The 18011-nt window shown below is 41.6% G+C and overlaps 1 protein-coding gene across 1 annotated transcript in view; it reads left to right on the forward strand.

Moving 5' to 3' along the window:
* SLC16A12 (solute carrier family 16 member 12) overlaps positions 1–18011 on the forward strand; it is a 63459-nt gene that overhangs the window by 24724 nt on the left and 20724 nt on the right. The window contains 2 exon segments of the mRNA XM_002718378.5: positions 8062–8188; positions 8191–8309. Coding sequence (XP_002718424.3) covers positions 8108–8188; positions 8191–8309 — 200 coding nt within the window. The 5' untranslated portion in view covers positions 8062–8107.

Here is an 18011-nt window from a genome sequence, read left to right on the forward strand (position 1 = left end):
ACGTTTCTCCTAAGCACGTATAAATCTGTTAAATGGTCTGTTTTGGAAGAAATTCACATGTGTTGTTTTGTGAGCAGCAATATATGTGCCCTCGTGTTAATCTTGAGGGCTGCCCCCTCTCCTCCTTCCTTTTGTCATGGTCCCTGATAAGAATAGGACTTAAGCTTTAGCATGGTTTGGAAATCTTGTTGGCAAAATTGCCAATAGAAGTTTTGAAATCTTGATGGCAGACAGGTGCATCATCCAATGTCTTCCAAAGTTATTTATCGCCATCTGTACTGAGATACGGTGTTGTCAGAGGAATCCTTTCACCTCTCGGAGCTCCTGTTTCACCACTGAGAGAGGAAGAGAGAATGCTATTCATCTTGGAGAGTTGAGTTGTGAGTGTCAAGTGTAATCACTCATGAGGATTTGTTCATAATATTGCACACAAATGTTTTCAGAGGTCATCTCTCTGCATTGTGGAATATTGTGAGGATATTTCCTGGTTCTGTGGAGTTACTCAGCTTGCCTCTGAGTTACAACAGCCCTTTGTTCATCATGCTATCACCACAGCAATGCTGAGGTCATAACTTGAAATTTTAAATTTGGATTTATGTAATTGTCATTTTTGAGCTATCCTCACAAATCCATTCTTAACTTATAATACGTGGGATCTCCAAAGAGAGGGTGCTTGACTAACAAGTAAAAAGGGGATGGGCACAGTGGTGAGATGCTACTTGGGACACCACATCCCTTGTCGGAGGGCCTGAGTTTGAGCCCCAGCTCTGCTCTTGATCCAGCTTCCTGCTAATGAGCACCCTGGGAGACAGCTGGTGATGGAAGGTTCAAGCAGTTGGTTCCCTGCTACCCATATGGGGGACTTGGATGGAGTTCTGGGCTCCTGGCTTTATCCTGGCTCAGTCCTAGCTGGTGCAAGCATTTGGGAAGAGAACCTGTGGGTAGAAGACCTCTCTTCTATCTCTTTCTCTTTGCCTTTCAAATAAAATGAAAATAAATGAATAAACTTTTTTTTACAAAAGGGAATCACTTAAGCTTCACAAGGCAAAGTAAAAATTAATGATGCTTAATATTTTTGTAAAGAAACTGAACATTTTATTTTGCCAGGGGCTTGTTACCTTTCTTTACCTCATTTCTGATGTGCAGTATCAATAAATGATATGGTTATCTTTAGTCCTTGGGGAATGATACAGAAGTTTTTTGTGCTCATATCTACACTGCAAGAGTAGATGTAAAATTCCTATTGAAGAGTTTTAGAAATGAGCCCAGCCATATTCCTTTCTGTATATTCATGCTTTGCTCTGTGACAGAGGCAGGCATACAACTCACAGGGTTTATACAATTTCAGAGTCTTCTTTTAGCTTTAACATTGCACTGTAGATATATTTCATATCATGTAATTTTGCCACTTATAAATCTGAAAGGTTGCATACTATCTCATTTGTGTAATATAGCATAATTCTTCCCAGTCATTGAGCATTTAGGTTGCTTCTATTATATGTATTATTTATAATGGAGCTCCCCCAACTCCCCGTGGTGTTTGGCTTCTTCTAAACGATTTTTTCAGGGTAACTTCTCAGAAATGAGATTTCCATTCAGGGAATATGGGTGATTTTCATAATTTTCTAATTCTTGGTCCATTGCATCATGTTGCTTTGTAGAGGGCAGATGAGCAGCACTGCCTGTTTCCAGCGTTCTTGAATAGCACCCAGCAGCACTAACTAAAGAATGGGCTTTACACTGCATGTTCACGGGGAGGTGGATTTTAGTTTTCTGCTGGAAACAACTGCACTTTGGGAGTTACATAAATGAAAAAAAAAATCAGAGGAGGCTAGGCCTACACCAAGGCTGAGATTTTAAGCTTTGGCTTTTTTCCCCCCACTGTACAATCGATTTTGTCATATTGTGACACTTGGCTGCTGACTGTGTCCAAATGTTGTTCTATTTCATTGTGTGAGTTTATGGGCAAGCATATGTAGAATCTTGCCTGCCAGCCACTTTGGAATTGAGAAACAAAGACACACTCAAGGCAGACCATGAAAGTGACACATACACATGGCTGTTCAAAAATCTGTGCTTTTTGACAGCATGATATAGACAGAGGTTGAAAATCTTACTGCCTCCAGGGGCCTGGTGGGTGTGGTACTGGAGTGAAGCAGCCCAGGGATCGGCTACTATGGAGCTGCAGGATGGGATGAAATGGAGTACAGGCCTTATCTGAGAGGGGGCGCTGCTACTTGGCTGCAGCTCATGGCAGAGGGAACGTAGCCCAGTGGTTTAGAGCGTTCCATATTTCAAGCGCATTTGGAAATTTGGATTGTTAGGTTTTAGATACATGTTCTGACATTTACGTGTGATAATTAATGTAAACATTTGCATCTTTACTACATATTGTAGGCATAAGAAAAATGGCTTGAAGTTTGATTTGTGGCTGCTTTAAAACTGGATTCCATTATCTCCTGATGTAGGAAGAGAGGACTTTTTTTTTTTTGTACAAAGAACCCAAAACTCAGAAATCATTGCTCAATGGTTTACTGACTGTCCTGCTAAGAGGTGTTTTATGAAGGTTAGCAGAGCATGGCCCTGCTATGGCTTAAGTTCTCAAAATGTGGCTCAAACTTTTATGTTTAGATGTATTTTGGAGTCCATTAGTTGACGTTGGTAAGACACATACGGGAAGTCTGATAAAGTTTGAAGTAACATTCCCAAGGATAGGATGAGTTTACTCCATGTTTTCACAAATGGGATCTGAGAAGACATTGCATTCTTAAATACAGCATCGAAAGCAAAACAAAAGTACAAACTCCAATGCAAATACATATGTAACCAACTATGTACATGTTTGGAATCCTTTCAAAGCTACATAACACCATAGAACATGAATCAACATACTTTATAAAAGGGCAGATAGGGATGGGTATTAGTCTTAGAGGTTAAGATTCTTGTGAAGATGCCCACATCCCATATTGGAATCCCAGCTCCACTCCTGATTTCAGCTTCCTGCTGATGTACACCCTGGGAAGCAGCAGGTGATGGCTAAACTACTTATGTCCCTGCCACCCACACGGGAGACCTGAATTGAGTTCCTGATTTTGGGCTGGCCCAGCTCTGGCTACTGCTGGCATTTGGGAGAATGAAGGAGCAGATGGAAGTGTTGTCCCTTTCCCTCTCCCTCCTCCCTCTCTCTTTCCCTTCTCCCTCTCCCTCCTCCTCTATCTCCCTCCTCCTCTATCTCCCTCCTCCCTCTCCCTCTCCCTCTCCAATAAATAAATTTTTAAAATAAGACCAGACTGGGGCCAGCACTGTGGCATAGTGGGTAAAGCCGCCACTTCCAGTGCTAGCATCCCATATGGGCACTGGTTCGCATCCCGGCTGCTCCACTTCCAATCTAGCTTTCTGCTATGGCCTGGGAAAGCAGTAGAAGATGGCCCAAGTCCTTGGGCACCCACACCCACATGGGAGACCTGGAAGAAGCTCCAGGCTCCTGGCTTTGGATCGGTGCAACTCCGACAATTGCGGCCAATTGGGGAGTGAACCATCGGATGGAAGACCTCTCTCCTCTACCTCTCCTCTCTCTGTGTAACTCTGACTTTCAAATAAAATAAAAAAATCTTTAAAAAAAATAATACCAGACTGTAAATATTTTATGCTTTATGAGCCATATGCTCTCTGTTGCAAGTATTCAACTGCCATGGAAAACATGAGAGCAGCCAAAGCAAAATGTAAATAAATGGATATGGTTGTGTGCCAATAAAATTTGTTTGCTAAAAGAAACAGCTGCCAAATTTGACTTGAGGGCTGCAGTTTGCCCATCCCTTTCCTGATAGACAGGCAAATTCCCCTATGAAAAAGGTACCAAGCTGCTTAAGTGACTAGCTCACTATGTAATTGTTTAAATTCTTTCCTCTTTCTGTGGATTACTTAATGTTTCTTAATGTTTACGTGTCTGTGTCTCCTTTCTGTTTTCTGTGTCTCGCTTCACTGACTCTGAGGTCTTGGTGGTGTTCTACTGAATGTTTAGCAAGTGCTTCTCCCAAATACCTAGATGGGTGGTTTGCCCACTCAGGAGAGCTGCGGTATAAATGCTCTTACCATGGCCAACTTCACGTCATCAACATGAACATGGCATAGGGATAGTGTACAGTTGATGCTGGCTCTAGCACATCACCAAGTAGACAGATCAGTTTACATTAGTTTGGAATGAGAAGAAACATAGAAATGTAGAATAGTGCTCTCAATAAGTTAAACATGTTGTTACCTAATAGGCCAGAATGGTAGAGGGGGAGGCTCCAAAATCAATCAATTCAGCAGCTCAGTGACATCATTAAGGTTCCAGAGTGTTTGCATTGTTCTGTTTTACTGGCCTTGGCTCACGGACTGACCTTAGGCTGGTTTCCTTCATGTTGAAGAGGTGACTTCTCTATTTGCAGATGTCATATCCAGATCAAAATTTCTCCCGGGAAAAGAAGGTCTTGTTTCTTTCCTGTGTCTTTTCTGAAGAGAGAGGAAGCAGTTCTCAGATGCTGTCTCATTCTTTGTCACTCACCGACTGGGAAGGGAGACACAATCAAAGCTCATTCTGTGCAGCACTGGATTGGGCACCCTCCCTGAAGCCTAAAGCCCCTGGCAAGAGAGCAGGCAGGATACATCCCTGAATAAAACCAGGTTGCACTAGGGTTAGGGTAGAATAGAGGAAGGGATGAATTATGAATTTTGAGTGGGCAACTGGTTCAGTTTTCTTGCTACAATAGACTGTGTTTAGGAAAGCAAAAAGACGAGTATGGTAGATCTTTTAAGTAAGAGTTTTTCTTTGAGTGTTTTTTTTTTTTTTGGGGGGGGGTACTTGATAGTTAATTCTACTTATCCATGACACAAAGTGTATTTTGGAAGAACTGATCCTGAAGCTCCAGACTGTTGGCTACTCCTTTGTAAGGTGAGTTTTGCACTGAATCAGAGATAATTCCATGATGTGTGAAACCAGTGACTCACAAACGTATTTTAGAGAAATGTCAATGATATCATTTAAGAACTGCATTTATGGCTTCATCAGCCTGCAATTCACATCATCCTACTTGTGCGCCATCAGTAAGAATTATATATGTATGATTAGATGAAAGTGTTTATGAGTTTATATTATAGAGTAAGGACATGTAGTAGAAGCAATGCAGGGTGTTGATTAGGAAAAATAGACTTCCAGTCAGATCAAGGCTCATATCCCATTTTTCCTGCTTAATTATATTAATAATTGGACAAGTTACTTAATATCACCAGTCTGCATTTTTGTATCTATAAAATCAGGATAATAATACCTACTTTCTGTGCTTGTTAGGATTAAATGAGATATTTTCTGTACTACTGCTTAATGGCACTATGCCAAGTACTCGGTGAAGGTAGCTCTATATTGTTGTTTGTCCCTAGCACTACTGTTTTGTTTATTATTCAATCCCTATGCCGGTCATTAGCAATATGATCATTTTCAATAATAATTTTTATTTTTTCTACAGTAGGTTTGGTATTTAAGTTTAGCATTGATGCCAGTATCTATTTTCAATATTTTCTATGAATGTATTCCTACATTCACAGGATGGCTGATAAGATGAAAAGGGAGGTTGAAGGCTTCAAAATGAGAAAACCTAAGTATTGCATGTGGGGTCACTCTTGTTGCCTTGGTGAAACTGCTTTTGCTCTCTGAACTTACAGGCTGCTGGTTTGTTCCAGTGGCTTCAAGGATGCATACTTACAAAATTATGTTATGAGCCACTTTTTTGAGAAAGCTATAGTCTTAAAGTAAATTTTTTATTAGGTAAGTTTGTTTGCCCAGTGGTCCATGTTCACCTAATCATGCATACTTTGTCATATTTGAAATGATGTTTCATTTAATTAAGATTTCTTTTAGTGATCATAAGAAAATTTTATCAACAACTGGGTGATGTGCTTAATCCAGGAGAAAAAAAATCTGTCAAAATTCTTATTTTACCTCTTAAGACAATTCATCTTCTGCTCTAATTAAGACAGCCATTTGGCACACCAAAGAATACTGTAAAAAACACCTCACTCCATAGTTGTTGTGGGACCAAAATCCAGGCATAGCTCGGTGAGGTCCTTGGCTTGAGGGTCTCACAGAGCTGCGATCCAGGTGTCAGCCAGTCTTTTCAACTGGAGCTTCAACTAGGGAACAGTGAGCTTCCAAGCTCACTTGGGATGGGGAGCAGGCAGGAAGTAAACAAGGACATCCCTGAGAATGTCAGTGTTTTTGCTGGCAGCTGGAGCCTGCTCTGAGCTCCTACAGGCTACTCACAGTTCCTGCCAAGCAGACCTCACAGTGTGCAACATGGCAGCTGTCTTCCTCAGGCCGGTGGGAGGACTGGAGTGACCTGGCCAGCCAGATGGAGTCTCACATTATATGACACAATCACAGGAGTCATAGGCCCTCACCTAGGCCGTATTCTGTAGGTTAGAAATAAATCACAGGTCCCACCAACACCCAAGGAGACAAATCACATAAAGATGTGAACAACAGGAGCTGGGACCATAAAAATATCTTAAAGTCTACTTATCACTAAATGTATAAGGCTGTAAAACAGTGCATAACACATAGAAGTTTAGTATTTGTACTTCATGAATTAATGTTGCAGATATTACTTCTCTGAACTATGTCTTGCTAATTTTTTAAGCCTATGGTTTACCCATTGTTTTTGTCTATTAATTACAGGCATTAGTGTACATATAATTAATGTTAAGCTAAATTCAATGGTAAATTTTAATTTAGAAAAATCAACAAATGTTTGTCTTGATTTGTTTTATTATTTTACATCTTAGGGAGCCTTCCTTGTAAGATTGGTAAATATTTGCCTATATTTTCAATTAGATTTTTAATTCCCCCCCTTTACCTCTGGAACTTAAGAGTTAAATGGAGAGTTCTCCATTGATCTTTACTATCTTATTTAGATTATGTTGAAATATCATGAACATACTAGCTTCTGGGCTCTCTATTCTGCTTAATTTATTTGTTCTTTTTTCAATTACACACTTAAAAATTATAGCACTCATGGGTCAGGAATTTATAGTCCAATGATTAAGATGCCAGTTAAGATACCTGTGTTCCAATTCTGGCTTCTGCCTAAAGGAGACACTCTGGGTAACAGGTCATGGCTTAGTTGATTGGTTTCCTACCACCCATGTAGAGACCTGGATTGAGTTCCTGGTCCATGGTTTTGTCTGGCTCAGCTCTGGATGCTGTGGGCATTTGGAGAGTGAACCAGATGATGGGATCCCTCTCTGTCTCTCTATTTCTCTACCTCTCAAATAATAAAAAAAATTTAAATTAGAGCCTTCTTAGAAGTACCAAAGAATATTCTGTCAGATTCATTCAATAAAATGATTAGGATATATTCTGAGTAGCTGGAAGAGTGAGACTCCAAAGCATAGAGGCCCAAACCAGATCAAAGCTCGTGTGTCTTTTGTGCAATACTGTAGAGATGTGCAAAGTCTAGAGGTGGAGGGGCAGCTCTCACAGAGGCTGCTGGAGGACTCAGATTGCTTCTGCCTTGTAGCTCTGCCAGCCTCTAGGGTGATGATGTGGTCTGTGAGGTTGATGAAGTCTCAGCTCCACTTCCTTGTTCTAGTCTGTTGGAAAGCGGGTGCTGGGAGTCCCAGGCAGGCACTATTGCCTTGGAGTTGATGGAACAGAAGTGGCACTTGGGACTTCCGTTTAGTCCCTTCCATCTAGACAGTGTTATCACACCCATCTTCAAGAGAAGCTAGGGTAAAGGGCAACAAACTGGGGGGTCATGGATTTGTCTGAAATTTGAGAGGTTCAATTATTGAAATAGAGCAGGGATATGGGTACCAAGGGCATCAAGTTGTCTGCCCTGGTTCAATATTCATAGTTATAAATAATCATATTTAATAGAATAAATAATATTTAATAGGATAAAATCATATAGTAGTTATAAATAATCATATTTTATAGGAAGGTGATAATTCTTTTTACCAAGTGAAAAAAGATCTATCTTTGTGCATGGTAATAAAGTACAATTATGTCCTGGTTTTTGGTTTTAGATGGCTAGTAACCCATGTGCAAGGTAGCATTCTACACCAACCTTGAATGCCAACAGGAAGTCACTGGGCAGCAAATTCTTCCAAGGTCATATCTTGGCTGTTGGAGTTACTTGGAAGAGAAGAAAAAGGACTGACACCATGACAAAAGTAAAAAGAGCTCGGTCTACTTCCCCTCCAGATGGAGGCTGGGGCTGGATGATTGTGGCTGGTTGTTTCCTTGTTACCATCTGCACCCGGGCAGTCACTAGGTAGGTGGGATTTTCTTTTCTATTTTTTAGATGACCTGGTTTGTCGTCGTCATCTTTTTTTAAATTTCTAAATATGTTTCAATTTCAGAACCTTCATTGGGAAACTGTGTGTGTGTGATTTGTGTGTGTTGTGTGTTTATTTCTTTGCTCAGATATCTTTTTCTTTGCACAGAATGTGGTTTTCTAGTACTCAGAAGCCTTGAAGTATGGTCTCTTCTGTAAAATCTGATATTTAACACTGGAGAGTTAGAACATTGTTAGATGAAATGCCACGGCTATTCCAGCCATTTGTTTTCATAAGCAGCCCCTGAAGATGTGGATGTATGAGTAATATTTCTTTTCTCCCTCCATCTTGCATCCAAAATGAATATGAAATATTTTAAGCCCTCACATATGAAATAATATGGTAAGTGCCCTGATCATTAAACTAAGGAAGGGTTCCATGCTCTTCTCATAATGAAGTCACTTTTCTAGAGATTTTAATGGATTGCTAAACACCTACCCAAGAAGGTAAGTTAGCATAAGCTGGCAAGGTTCCAGTGATGAGCAACATAATTTATAAATCATCTTAATGATAAATATTCTTCTTCTTCTTTTTTTTTTTTTTTGACAGACAGAGTGGACAGTGAGAGAGAGAGAGACAAAGAGAAAGGTCTTCCTTTGCCATTGGTTCACCCTCCAATGGCCGCCGCGGCCGGTGCACCGCGCTGATCTGAAGCCAGGAGCCAGGTACTTATCCTGGTCTCCCGTGCGGGTGCAGGGCCCAAGCATTTGGGCCATCCTCCACTGCACTCCCTGGCCACAGCAGAGAGCTGGCCTGGAAGAGGGGCAACCGGGACAGAATCTGGCACCCCGACTGGGACTAGAACCCGGTGTGCCGGCGCCCCAAGGCGGAGGATTAGCCTAGTGAGCCACGGCGCCAGCCAATGATAAATCTTAATCATTAAAATTTTACAGGACAGAGAGCTATTTGGATGTGCGATTCATAACACATAAATCAAAAAAGCTATGGGCAAACTTATGGCAAGAGATCATAATGGTTGATCATGCGGCTTTAAGTCTAGGAATGAGGAATAAAGAGTGCCAAGTGAAAAAAAAAACATAGGATTTGTAGCGGATTTGTGAGCCTACATGTACATGGAATTAATTGTCTGTATTTATTCAAGAAAAACGTGTGAGGTCAAAATCATCCTTGAAAACTCTTTGGTTTGCCAGGCACAGAACATTTGGAGACTTAAAAATTGAATCTAGAATTTAAATTCTTTTGCTTCATTCAGTATTTTGGCTGTGATGGTGGAGGCCGAGTTCTACATTGAAGGCTAGCAATACATAAATACAAGGATCCTTTAAAAAGTTCATGGAAAATAAGTTTATTATGGTACAAAAAATTGAATATGCATATGAGGGACCTTCAGAAAAGTCAAGAAAATGTGTATTATGAAAAATTATGCATAAATTTCAAAAAATTTTTGAACCAAAAATATCTTTTAATTTTGTTTTCCATGAACTTTTTGAAGTACCCTCATACAGGGATTCTCTCGTTCTCTCTGCTCACTTCTCCCTCTCTCTTTTCTCCCAAGGGCGTAGTCTTGAATGTGCTTAAGTTAGATGTATATACATTGTGACTCATGAGTTGCATTCCTGTTTGGTATAAATACATATTTGAAATCTGCATTTGCTAGCTCTTTCCCTACAGTTGCTTCTATTAGAATAGAACTCTTTGTTTCTCTTCTCTGGCAGTACAAGATACTAATTTGCACTAATAACTTTGGTGGCATCATTAATGTTTTGATGCCACTTTCTCCTAAAATGGATAAAAAGCAGGATAGAAACAATAAGGGTTTGTTGATAATTGCCATCATATGCATTTTTTAAGGTAACATGATAAGGTTGAGTCTGAGTTTTCTCCTATCCATATTAATGATCCTTATGTTCTGGGTGTGAAGAGACCATGGAGCTAAAAGTAATCAGTTCCATCTTGGTTTTTGCATGGGAAGTGTCCATCATTCACATGGGGGGAAGTGGGCTCAATGAGTTATAAGAAGGAATCATACTGGACTCTTCCAGATATTGAATCTTCAGGATGAAGTTGCACTCCTGTGGAGTTGTTCATGGTTCTTCTAGTTGAGATTCCAAAATACTGTTCCTAATTGCATTGTCTCATGAGAGCCTTGTGATTTAGGCAGTCTAGGCACATCCACCCCATTTAGTAGATTAGTATACTGATACTCAGAAAAGGTAAGGGATTTGCCTATATCTTTGGCTGGTAGAACAGAGCTGGCATGCTAGTCTTTTTGTTTCACATTCATTCATAATCCATTGATTCTTGCAACACGCACGCCCACCCACCCACCCACCCACACACACACCCACTACAGCTTACGCTCTGGAACAACTGTAACATTATGAGGCACATTTTTTTCCAAAATCACCCTGCTTATAGGAAGCATTGTATTAATACAACTACCCTGTAATATCCATCTTTTTACCATGTCAGTGAGGGGAAGTCAAAGTATTAGGGGACAGTTGACTCCAAACTCATCTTAGAGGCTCCCTGTCTTCTCCTTCCTGTTGATGATGGACTATGAGTGATTTTACTCCCAATTTATGTACAAAAAATTGCATATGAAGCCTGGGGGAGTTTTTTTGAATGTCATCCTCTGGAATTATGGAAATAATCAGGGGCAGGGGTCCATAGATAACTGAGAAGTCACATCAAAGACACTAATTTACTCATGGTCTCTCAGGCTCATCAGTGTTATATGTGCTTTGTTTTATTTAGCAGAATAGTGAACTCCAATTTTCTCTAAATAACAGTGAGATGGTCAACAGATCTCATGAAGCCACCAAGGGTGGAAATGCTTGCATCTTTTTTTAGGTTGTACCTTCATATCCTTCATATTTTCAACTGCAATTCCACTGTAATCCATTCCACTAATGTGTACATGGTAGTCATGGAGGAGCAGGCTCTGTGCTAGGTGCTTCCAGTGCACTAAGATATCAGGACACCATCTAGTACACTCAGCCATAAATAACTGAAATACAGAACAAAGTGTGTAAGTGTAACATAGGTTAAAAAAAAAAAAGAATTTAAAGTAACACCGAGAGAGGAATTAATACTGACCTGGAAGTGCAGAGCAGGCTTTCTGGAAAAGTTGTCCCTGGAGTGAGTTCTTAAAGAATGGGAATCATTTGGTCAGGGAGAAATGAAAGAGAAAGATGCTTCAAACAGTGTCAAAGCAATGAGCCTTGGCTGGTACTTGCTTGGTGGTGATGGTGGCAGGCTCCGTTCCTGGATTGCCAAGGGCTTACCCAGAAATCAGAAAAGGGTTGGGCTGGCAAAAAAGGCCTACTCTCAGGGGCTACTGAAGATGCTAAAAGGAGGCAACCTGAGCAGAGTGAGTTTAGAGGAGAAAGGTGTGATGATGTGGCCAGCACTGAAATCCAAGCGTCACAGACCAGGGAGTAGCCAAGAGAACTGGAAATAGGAACAAGGAGAGCAGCCCTGGGTGATTTTTTTCAGTTCTCACAATCAGTCCCTGTTGGGCAATTAACCTTTTTCTGCTTTTTAAAAATTAAACCATACATTCATGCCATAAGAATTCAAACAATATACAAACATATAAAATACAAAAATTTTTCTCCTCATTCTCCTGGAGTCTACCTTCATTGCTCAATGTGAACTTTATCGGGCTGGCGCCATCCTCCACCTGCGGCGCCAGCATCCCATATGGGCGCCAGGTTCTAGTCCCGATTGCTTGGTTGCTTCTCTTCCAGTCCAGCTCTCTGCTGTGCCCCCGGAGGGCAGTGGAGGATGGCCCAGGTGCTTGGGCCCCTGCACCCACATGGGAGACCAGGAAGAAGCACCTGGCTCCTGGCTTCGGATCAGCGCAGTGCCGGCTGTAGTGGCCATTAGGGGAGTGAACCAATGGAAGGAAGACCTTTCTTTCTGTCTCTCTCTCACAGTCTATAACTCTACCCGTCAAATAAAAAAAAAAAAGTGAACTTTTATCAATAGTTTCTTGACATCAATAAATTTAAAAAAATTTTAAAAGTTTAAAAAAATTAAAAAACCTAATATTAACATATAAATGCATTATATGTTATATTACAGTACATTATAAATCAATTATTTTTATTTATATCAATAGGATCATACTACCACACTCTTTTCGCTTAATGTTTTTTTGAAACTCTTTCCATATTAACACATATATCCGTACCTTACTGAAAAATATGAGGAGACTTCAAAAGGCTCATGGAAAAATGAAATTAAGATAAGTTTGGGTGGGTGTTTGGCCTAGACATTAACACACTGGTTAAGACACCTGTGTCCCACATCCTGGCTCCCGATTATAGCTTCCTGCAGGCTCTGGGAAGCAGTGGTGATGGCTCAGATAATTGGGTTCCTGCCACCCACACAGAAATTTGGATTGAGTTCCTGGCTCATTGTTCTGGCTGGCCAGCCCTGGCTGTTGCAGTCATTTAGGTGAGCCAGCAGATGTGAACTCTCTTTGTCTGGCTGTTTTTTGTCTCTCTGCCTCTTGAATTTTTTTTAAAACTTATTTTGGTGGAAAAAATTTTTGAAATCTATACAAAGTTTTTAAATTCCATTCTCCACAGGCTTTTTATAGTACCCTTATAGTTGCTTAAAATTCTACCATATGGCTGTGTCCGTAGTTATTTAACACATTCTGACTCATGGGCATTGTATTTTTTTTTTCCTGATTTTTGTTGTTACTGACAATGTTAAACTATGACCTATGGCTTTTTGTTTTAAAGATTTACTTATTATTTGAAAGGCAGTATTATAGAGAGGCAGAGGCAGAGAGAGAGAGAGAGAGAGAGAGAGAGGTCTTCCATTCACTGGTTCACTCCTCAGATGTCTGCAATGGCCAAGTTGCGCCAATCCAAAGCCAGGAGCCAGGTGCTTCTTCCGGCTCTCCCACGAAGGTACAGGGGCCCAAGGACTTGGGCCATCTTCTACTGCTTTCCCAAGCCATAGCAGAGAGCTGGATCAGAAGTGGAACAGCTGGGACTAGAACCGGTCCTCATATGGGATGCCCGCACTGCAGGTGGTAGCTTTACCGGCTACGCCACAGTGCCAGTCCCAACTTATGCCATTTAAAAGTGACATTTCAGGGGCAAGTATTGTGGTGCAGCAAATTAAGGCACTGCTCAGGATACCTGCATCCCATACAGAGCACTGGTTTGAATCCCTGTGTTCTGTTTCCAATCCAGTTTCCTGCTAATGCATGCTGGGAGGCAGAAGATAATGACCTAAGTGCTTGGGACCCTACCACCCATGTAGATGACCTGAATGCAGCTCTGACCTTGGCCTGATCCAGCCCTGGCTGTTGAAGGGAGTGAACTTGCCGATAGAAGATCTCTCTCTCTCTCTCTCTCTCTCCTTGTTGGACAGTCTTTAAAGATGAAAATAAATAAACATTTAAAAATCTAATCTAATCTAATCTACAAAAATCATTGTATCTAATGATGCTGCTTCCCACACAAAATTTAGATAGAGCTAAAGTTGTGCAGGCTAAGAAACCAGTTATTCCCACTGCTTGTTAATGTCTGTTGATTATTTATCTCTATTATTTTGAGAGCTATCATGTTGCCAAATACATTAACTATGCTAAGAATAATATTTCATGTGTAATTGCATGATAGCCTATTTATAAATCAACCACTTGAACTGGATCTGGTTCTTTAAAAGCTATTTTTGATTTAAATATCAAAAAACAAACAAAAAAGCATCCCAGGTCTGAGATTTGTTTTCTTCCAAATTTTGGGTCCAGATTAATTTAGTTGCAATAAGTGTCTGGAGGTTTTTTTTGTTTTTTTGTTTTTTTTTTCTCAGATTAGGAGTCTTTCGCTGGCGCCACAGCTCGATAGGCTAATCCACCTGCGGCGCCGGCACACCGGGTTCTAGTCCCCGTTAGGGCGCCGGATTCTGTCCCGCTTGCTCCTCTTCCAGTCCAGCTCTCTGCTGTGGCCCGAGAGTGCAGTGGAGGATGGCCCAAGTCCTTGGGCCCTGTACCCCATGGGAGACCAGGAGAAGCACCTGGCTCCTGGCTTCGGATCAGTGCAGTGCGCTGGCTACAGCGCGCCGGCCGCAGCAGCCACTGAGGGGTGAACCAACGGATAAAAGGAAGACCTTTCTCTCTGTCTCTCTCTCTTATTGTCCACTCTGCCTGTCAAAAAAAATTAGGAGTCTTTTTAAAAAAAGATTTATTTTATTTATTTGAAAACCAGAGTGAGTGAGAGAAAGAAAGAGAGAGAGAGAGAGAGAGAGAGAGAGAGAGAGATCTTCTATCTGCTGGTTCACTGCCCAAATGGCTGTAATGGCCAGAGCTGAGCTGAACTGCTGCCAGGAACTGGGCCATCTGCTGCTTTCCCAGGTACATTAGTGGGGAGCTGGAGCAGTGGAGCAGCCAGAACTCAAACCATTGCCAATATGGGATGCTGACACTGCAAACGGGGATTTTAAACTGCTGCGCCACAGCACTAGCCCTGGAATTACGGAGTTCTTTTAATGATAGTTGAATTTCTATAAACAATTGATAACTTTAGCTGAGCACTTACTTGGTGCTTATTGGCATTTGTTGAGACATTTTTTACTGATAAATAATGTAATCTTCCTAACAGAGAGAGGTTGCATAATATGTCCAAGAACTCATAGTAATATTGCTTATAACCTCAAGGCACAATACCTGTGGATCAATTCTTTTGTGGATAACCTCATCCACCACTGAAGTCAGATGTTTTGTTAGCACCAGATGTTGTTAGCACCAACTGCCAGGTGTTGTTAGCACCCAGCTGTACTGGAACAGTGTGGCAGGGGGTAGAGGGTGGAGGGATGGTGGGAATTTTACAGCAGAGTGCCGAGACTCTGACAGCAAGCTTGTTGACCCCTGGCGTGAAAGTATCTTGGAGACTGTCACTTCATAACAGATGACACTTGCATGAGATTTTGTCCCCACATTCTTTTGGACAGAACCTATCAAGTCCTAAAGAATGTTGGGAGGTTTTTGCTACTGCAGCAGGAGCCAGCCGATTCTGATCAATACAGTCGTGATGGCCAAAATGTTTCTTTTATAAAGGAGAAAATAGAGACCTTGAGAGATTAGGAAGCTTGATCAAGAACTCTCAGTTACCTGATGTGAGAAGCCTGCTCTCCTAATATCTGTAATGACAGAAATATCCGAAAGAACATCAAAAATAAAAGCAATCTCCAGAGTGAAGGCTACCCATGCTCCCAATAAAACTTGATTTCTTGAAGATTGTTTTTATATTTAGAAGGCATAAAATGTGAAACCCTTTGAAAAATTCTCTTGTTCATGTGTACTTCAAATAGTTCATGGAAAAATGGAACGAAAAGATAAGTCTGTTCTGTTGCAAAATCTTTTGAAATTCATGCATAGTTTTTTCATAGTATGCATTTTCTATCAACTTTTTGAAGTCCCCTGTAATTTTCCCTTTTGAGGACAGACAAGAAGCAACATGATATTCTTCCTGTATTTCATGAAAGGCACATGTCACATCATTCTGAAGCCTGCATGTGATTCTTAAAAATTTCAAAAAAGAAAAAAAATTCACCTCTAGAAAGCCTGATGAAGCATTTAGATTTTCTGACACCTAATTTTTTTTTAAAAAAGATTTACTTATTTATTTGAAAGTCAAGTTAAAAGAGAAAGTTAACAGAGAGACACACAGAGAGAGATCTTCCATCTGCTGGTTTTCTCCCACATGATCACAACGGCCGGGGCTGGGCCAGTCTGAAACCAGGAACCAGGAGCTTCTCCTGGGTCTCTCACATGTGTGACAGGGACTCAAACCCTTGGATCATCTTCCACAGCCTTTCCCAGGCCATTAGCAGGGAGCTGGATTGGAAGTGGAGCAGCCGGGAGATGAATCAGGGCCCATATTGGATGCTGGCATTGCAAGTGGTGGCTTTTCCTGCTACTCATAATGCCCACTCCCACATCTAACATTAGACTGAAAGAACAGGTGAAGTCAGTAAGAAAACCAGCAAGCAGGAAAGGAAACAACAGTAAATTTTTTTTTAAAAGATTTATTTACTTGAGAGACAGAGTTATAGACAGAAAGAGGGAGAGACAGAGTTCTTCTACCTTCTGGTTCACTCCTGAAATGGCCACAATGACCGGAGCTGGGTTGTTCCAAAGCTAGGAACCAGGAGTTTCTTTTGGGTCTCACACATGGGTCCAGGGACCCAAGCACTTGGGCCATCTTCCACTGCTTTCCCAGGTCATTAGCAGGGAGCTGGTTTAGAACTGGAGCAGCTGGGACTCAAACCGGTGCCCATATGGGATACCAGCACCTCAGGTGGAGGATCAACCTGCTGAGCCACAGCACCAGCCCCAACAGAGCAAGATTTTTTAAAAAACAAAAAATCTCAAGAGACAAATGTAGTCACGCAAACAAATTCCTCAAAAGAATCTAGTGAACAGAAAGAGGAGATTATGATTTACAGTTCCAAATTACCGTCTCTGGACCCTGTTGTTTTAGATAGCGTGTGTTCTTCACGTACCTGCAGCTTCTGTGTGTTCTAATGCTGAGCCTTTCAGCCTGTAACTCCTTCAGAGCCTTCACATCACTCTTTCACACACCGCCCCCGCCCCCCAGCCGTACTCCCCTGTGGAACTGCCGCCCAGTCTTCCTCTTCCTTCTCTCATAGCTCAGGAAGTTACTGTGAAACCACTCTCACTTCCTTATCTTTCAGTCATTTTTCTCTACCAACTCTACTTCCTTCCTCCTTTCCTCCCTCCCTCCCTCCTTCCCTCCCTCCCTCCTTCCCTCCCTCCCTCCTTCCCTCTCTCTTTCCCTCCAGAGAGGGAGGTACTATACTAGATATTGGAAATTCAGCATGAGTTAAGGTAGACATGGTCTTTGCTGTCACAGAGCAAGATAATGGAGCATACAAATGCAAGGAGAATTGCCATACAGTGTGGTAAATGTCTAGCATGTAGCAGAAATACACGAGAGATGTATCAACCCCAATCTTAGACAGTTGGAGGTGGTCAAGAAAGCCTTCTTGGAGTAGTCTTATCTTGAGACTAAAAGAACAAGAGAGGTTGGGAAAGCATCCTAGAAAAGAAAAAAGTCAGGGCTCAGAGGTGTTGGAACAGCATAGGTGGCAAGCTGGAAGGAGTGTGGTGTGGCCAGAAGGAAGTAGTCAACAGGTGTGGAAGAAGGAGAGAGCTAGGAAGAGGCAGCTCATGGGATCTCCAGAGGCAGGGTAAAGGGCCAGGACCTGACCTGTGGTCTGGTAAGGCCACGCTGAATGCAGAATGTACTGAGGGCAGCCAAGTGTGAATCCAGAGAGTTCATGTAGGAGGGTTTTGTCTGCAGTCCAGGAGGAAGGTGCTGGTGTGAATTATGAATGAAGGGGTTGATGATAGGCAGAGGCATTTAAGAGCTATGCATGACAGATGCTAAGCAGAACTCAATAGCTGATTACATCAGGCTTGTTCTGGTCTCTGGGAATATTCTCCAGTGGAGGCCAGGGATGCTGCCACACATGCTACGATGCACAGAACAGCCCACCCCAAGAAAGAATTATCTGGCCCCGAATGTCAGCAGTGCTTTCACTGAACTCTGGGCTAAAGAAAAGAACTATTTTGATAATTCCACTATAACTAATAAACAATTGCTCATTTCACTAGAAGGCCTGCTGGT

The sequence above is a fragment of the Oryctolagus cuniculus genome, chromosome 15 (assembly GCF_964237555.1).
Source record: "Oryctolagus cuniculus chromosome 15, mOryCun1.1, whole genome shotgun sequence".
In the NCBI taxonomy this organism is placed as follows: Eukaryota; Metazoa; Chordata; class Mammalia; order Lagomorpha; family Leporidae; genus Oryctolagus; species Oryctolagus cuniculus.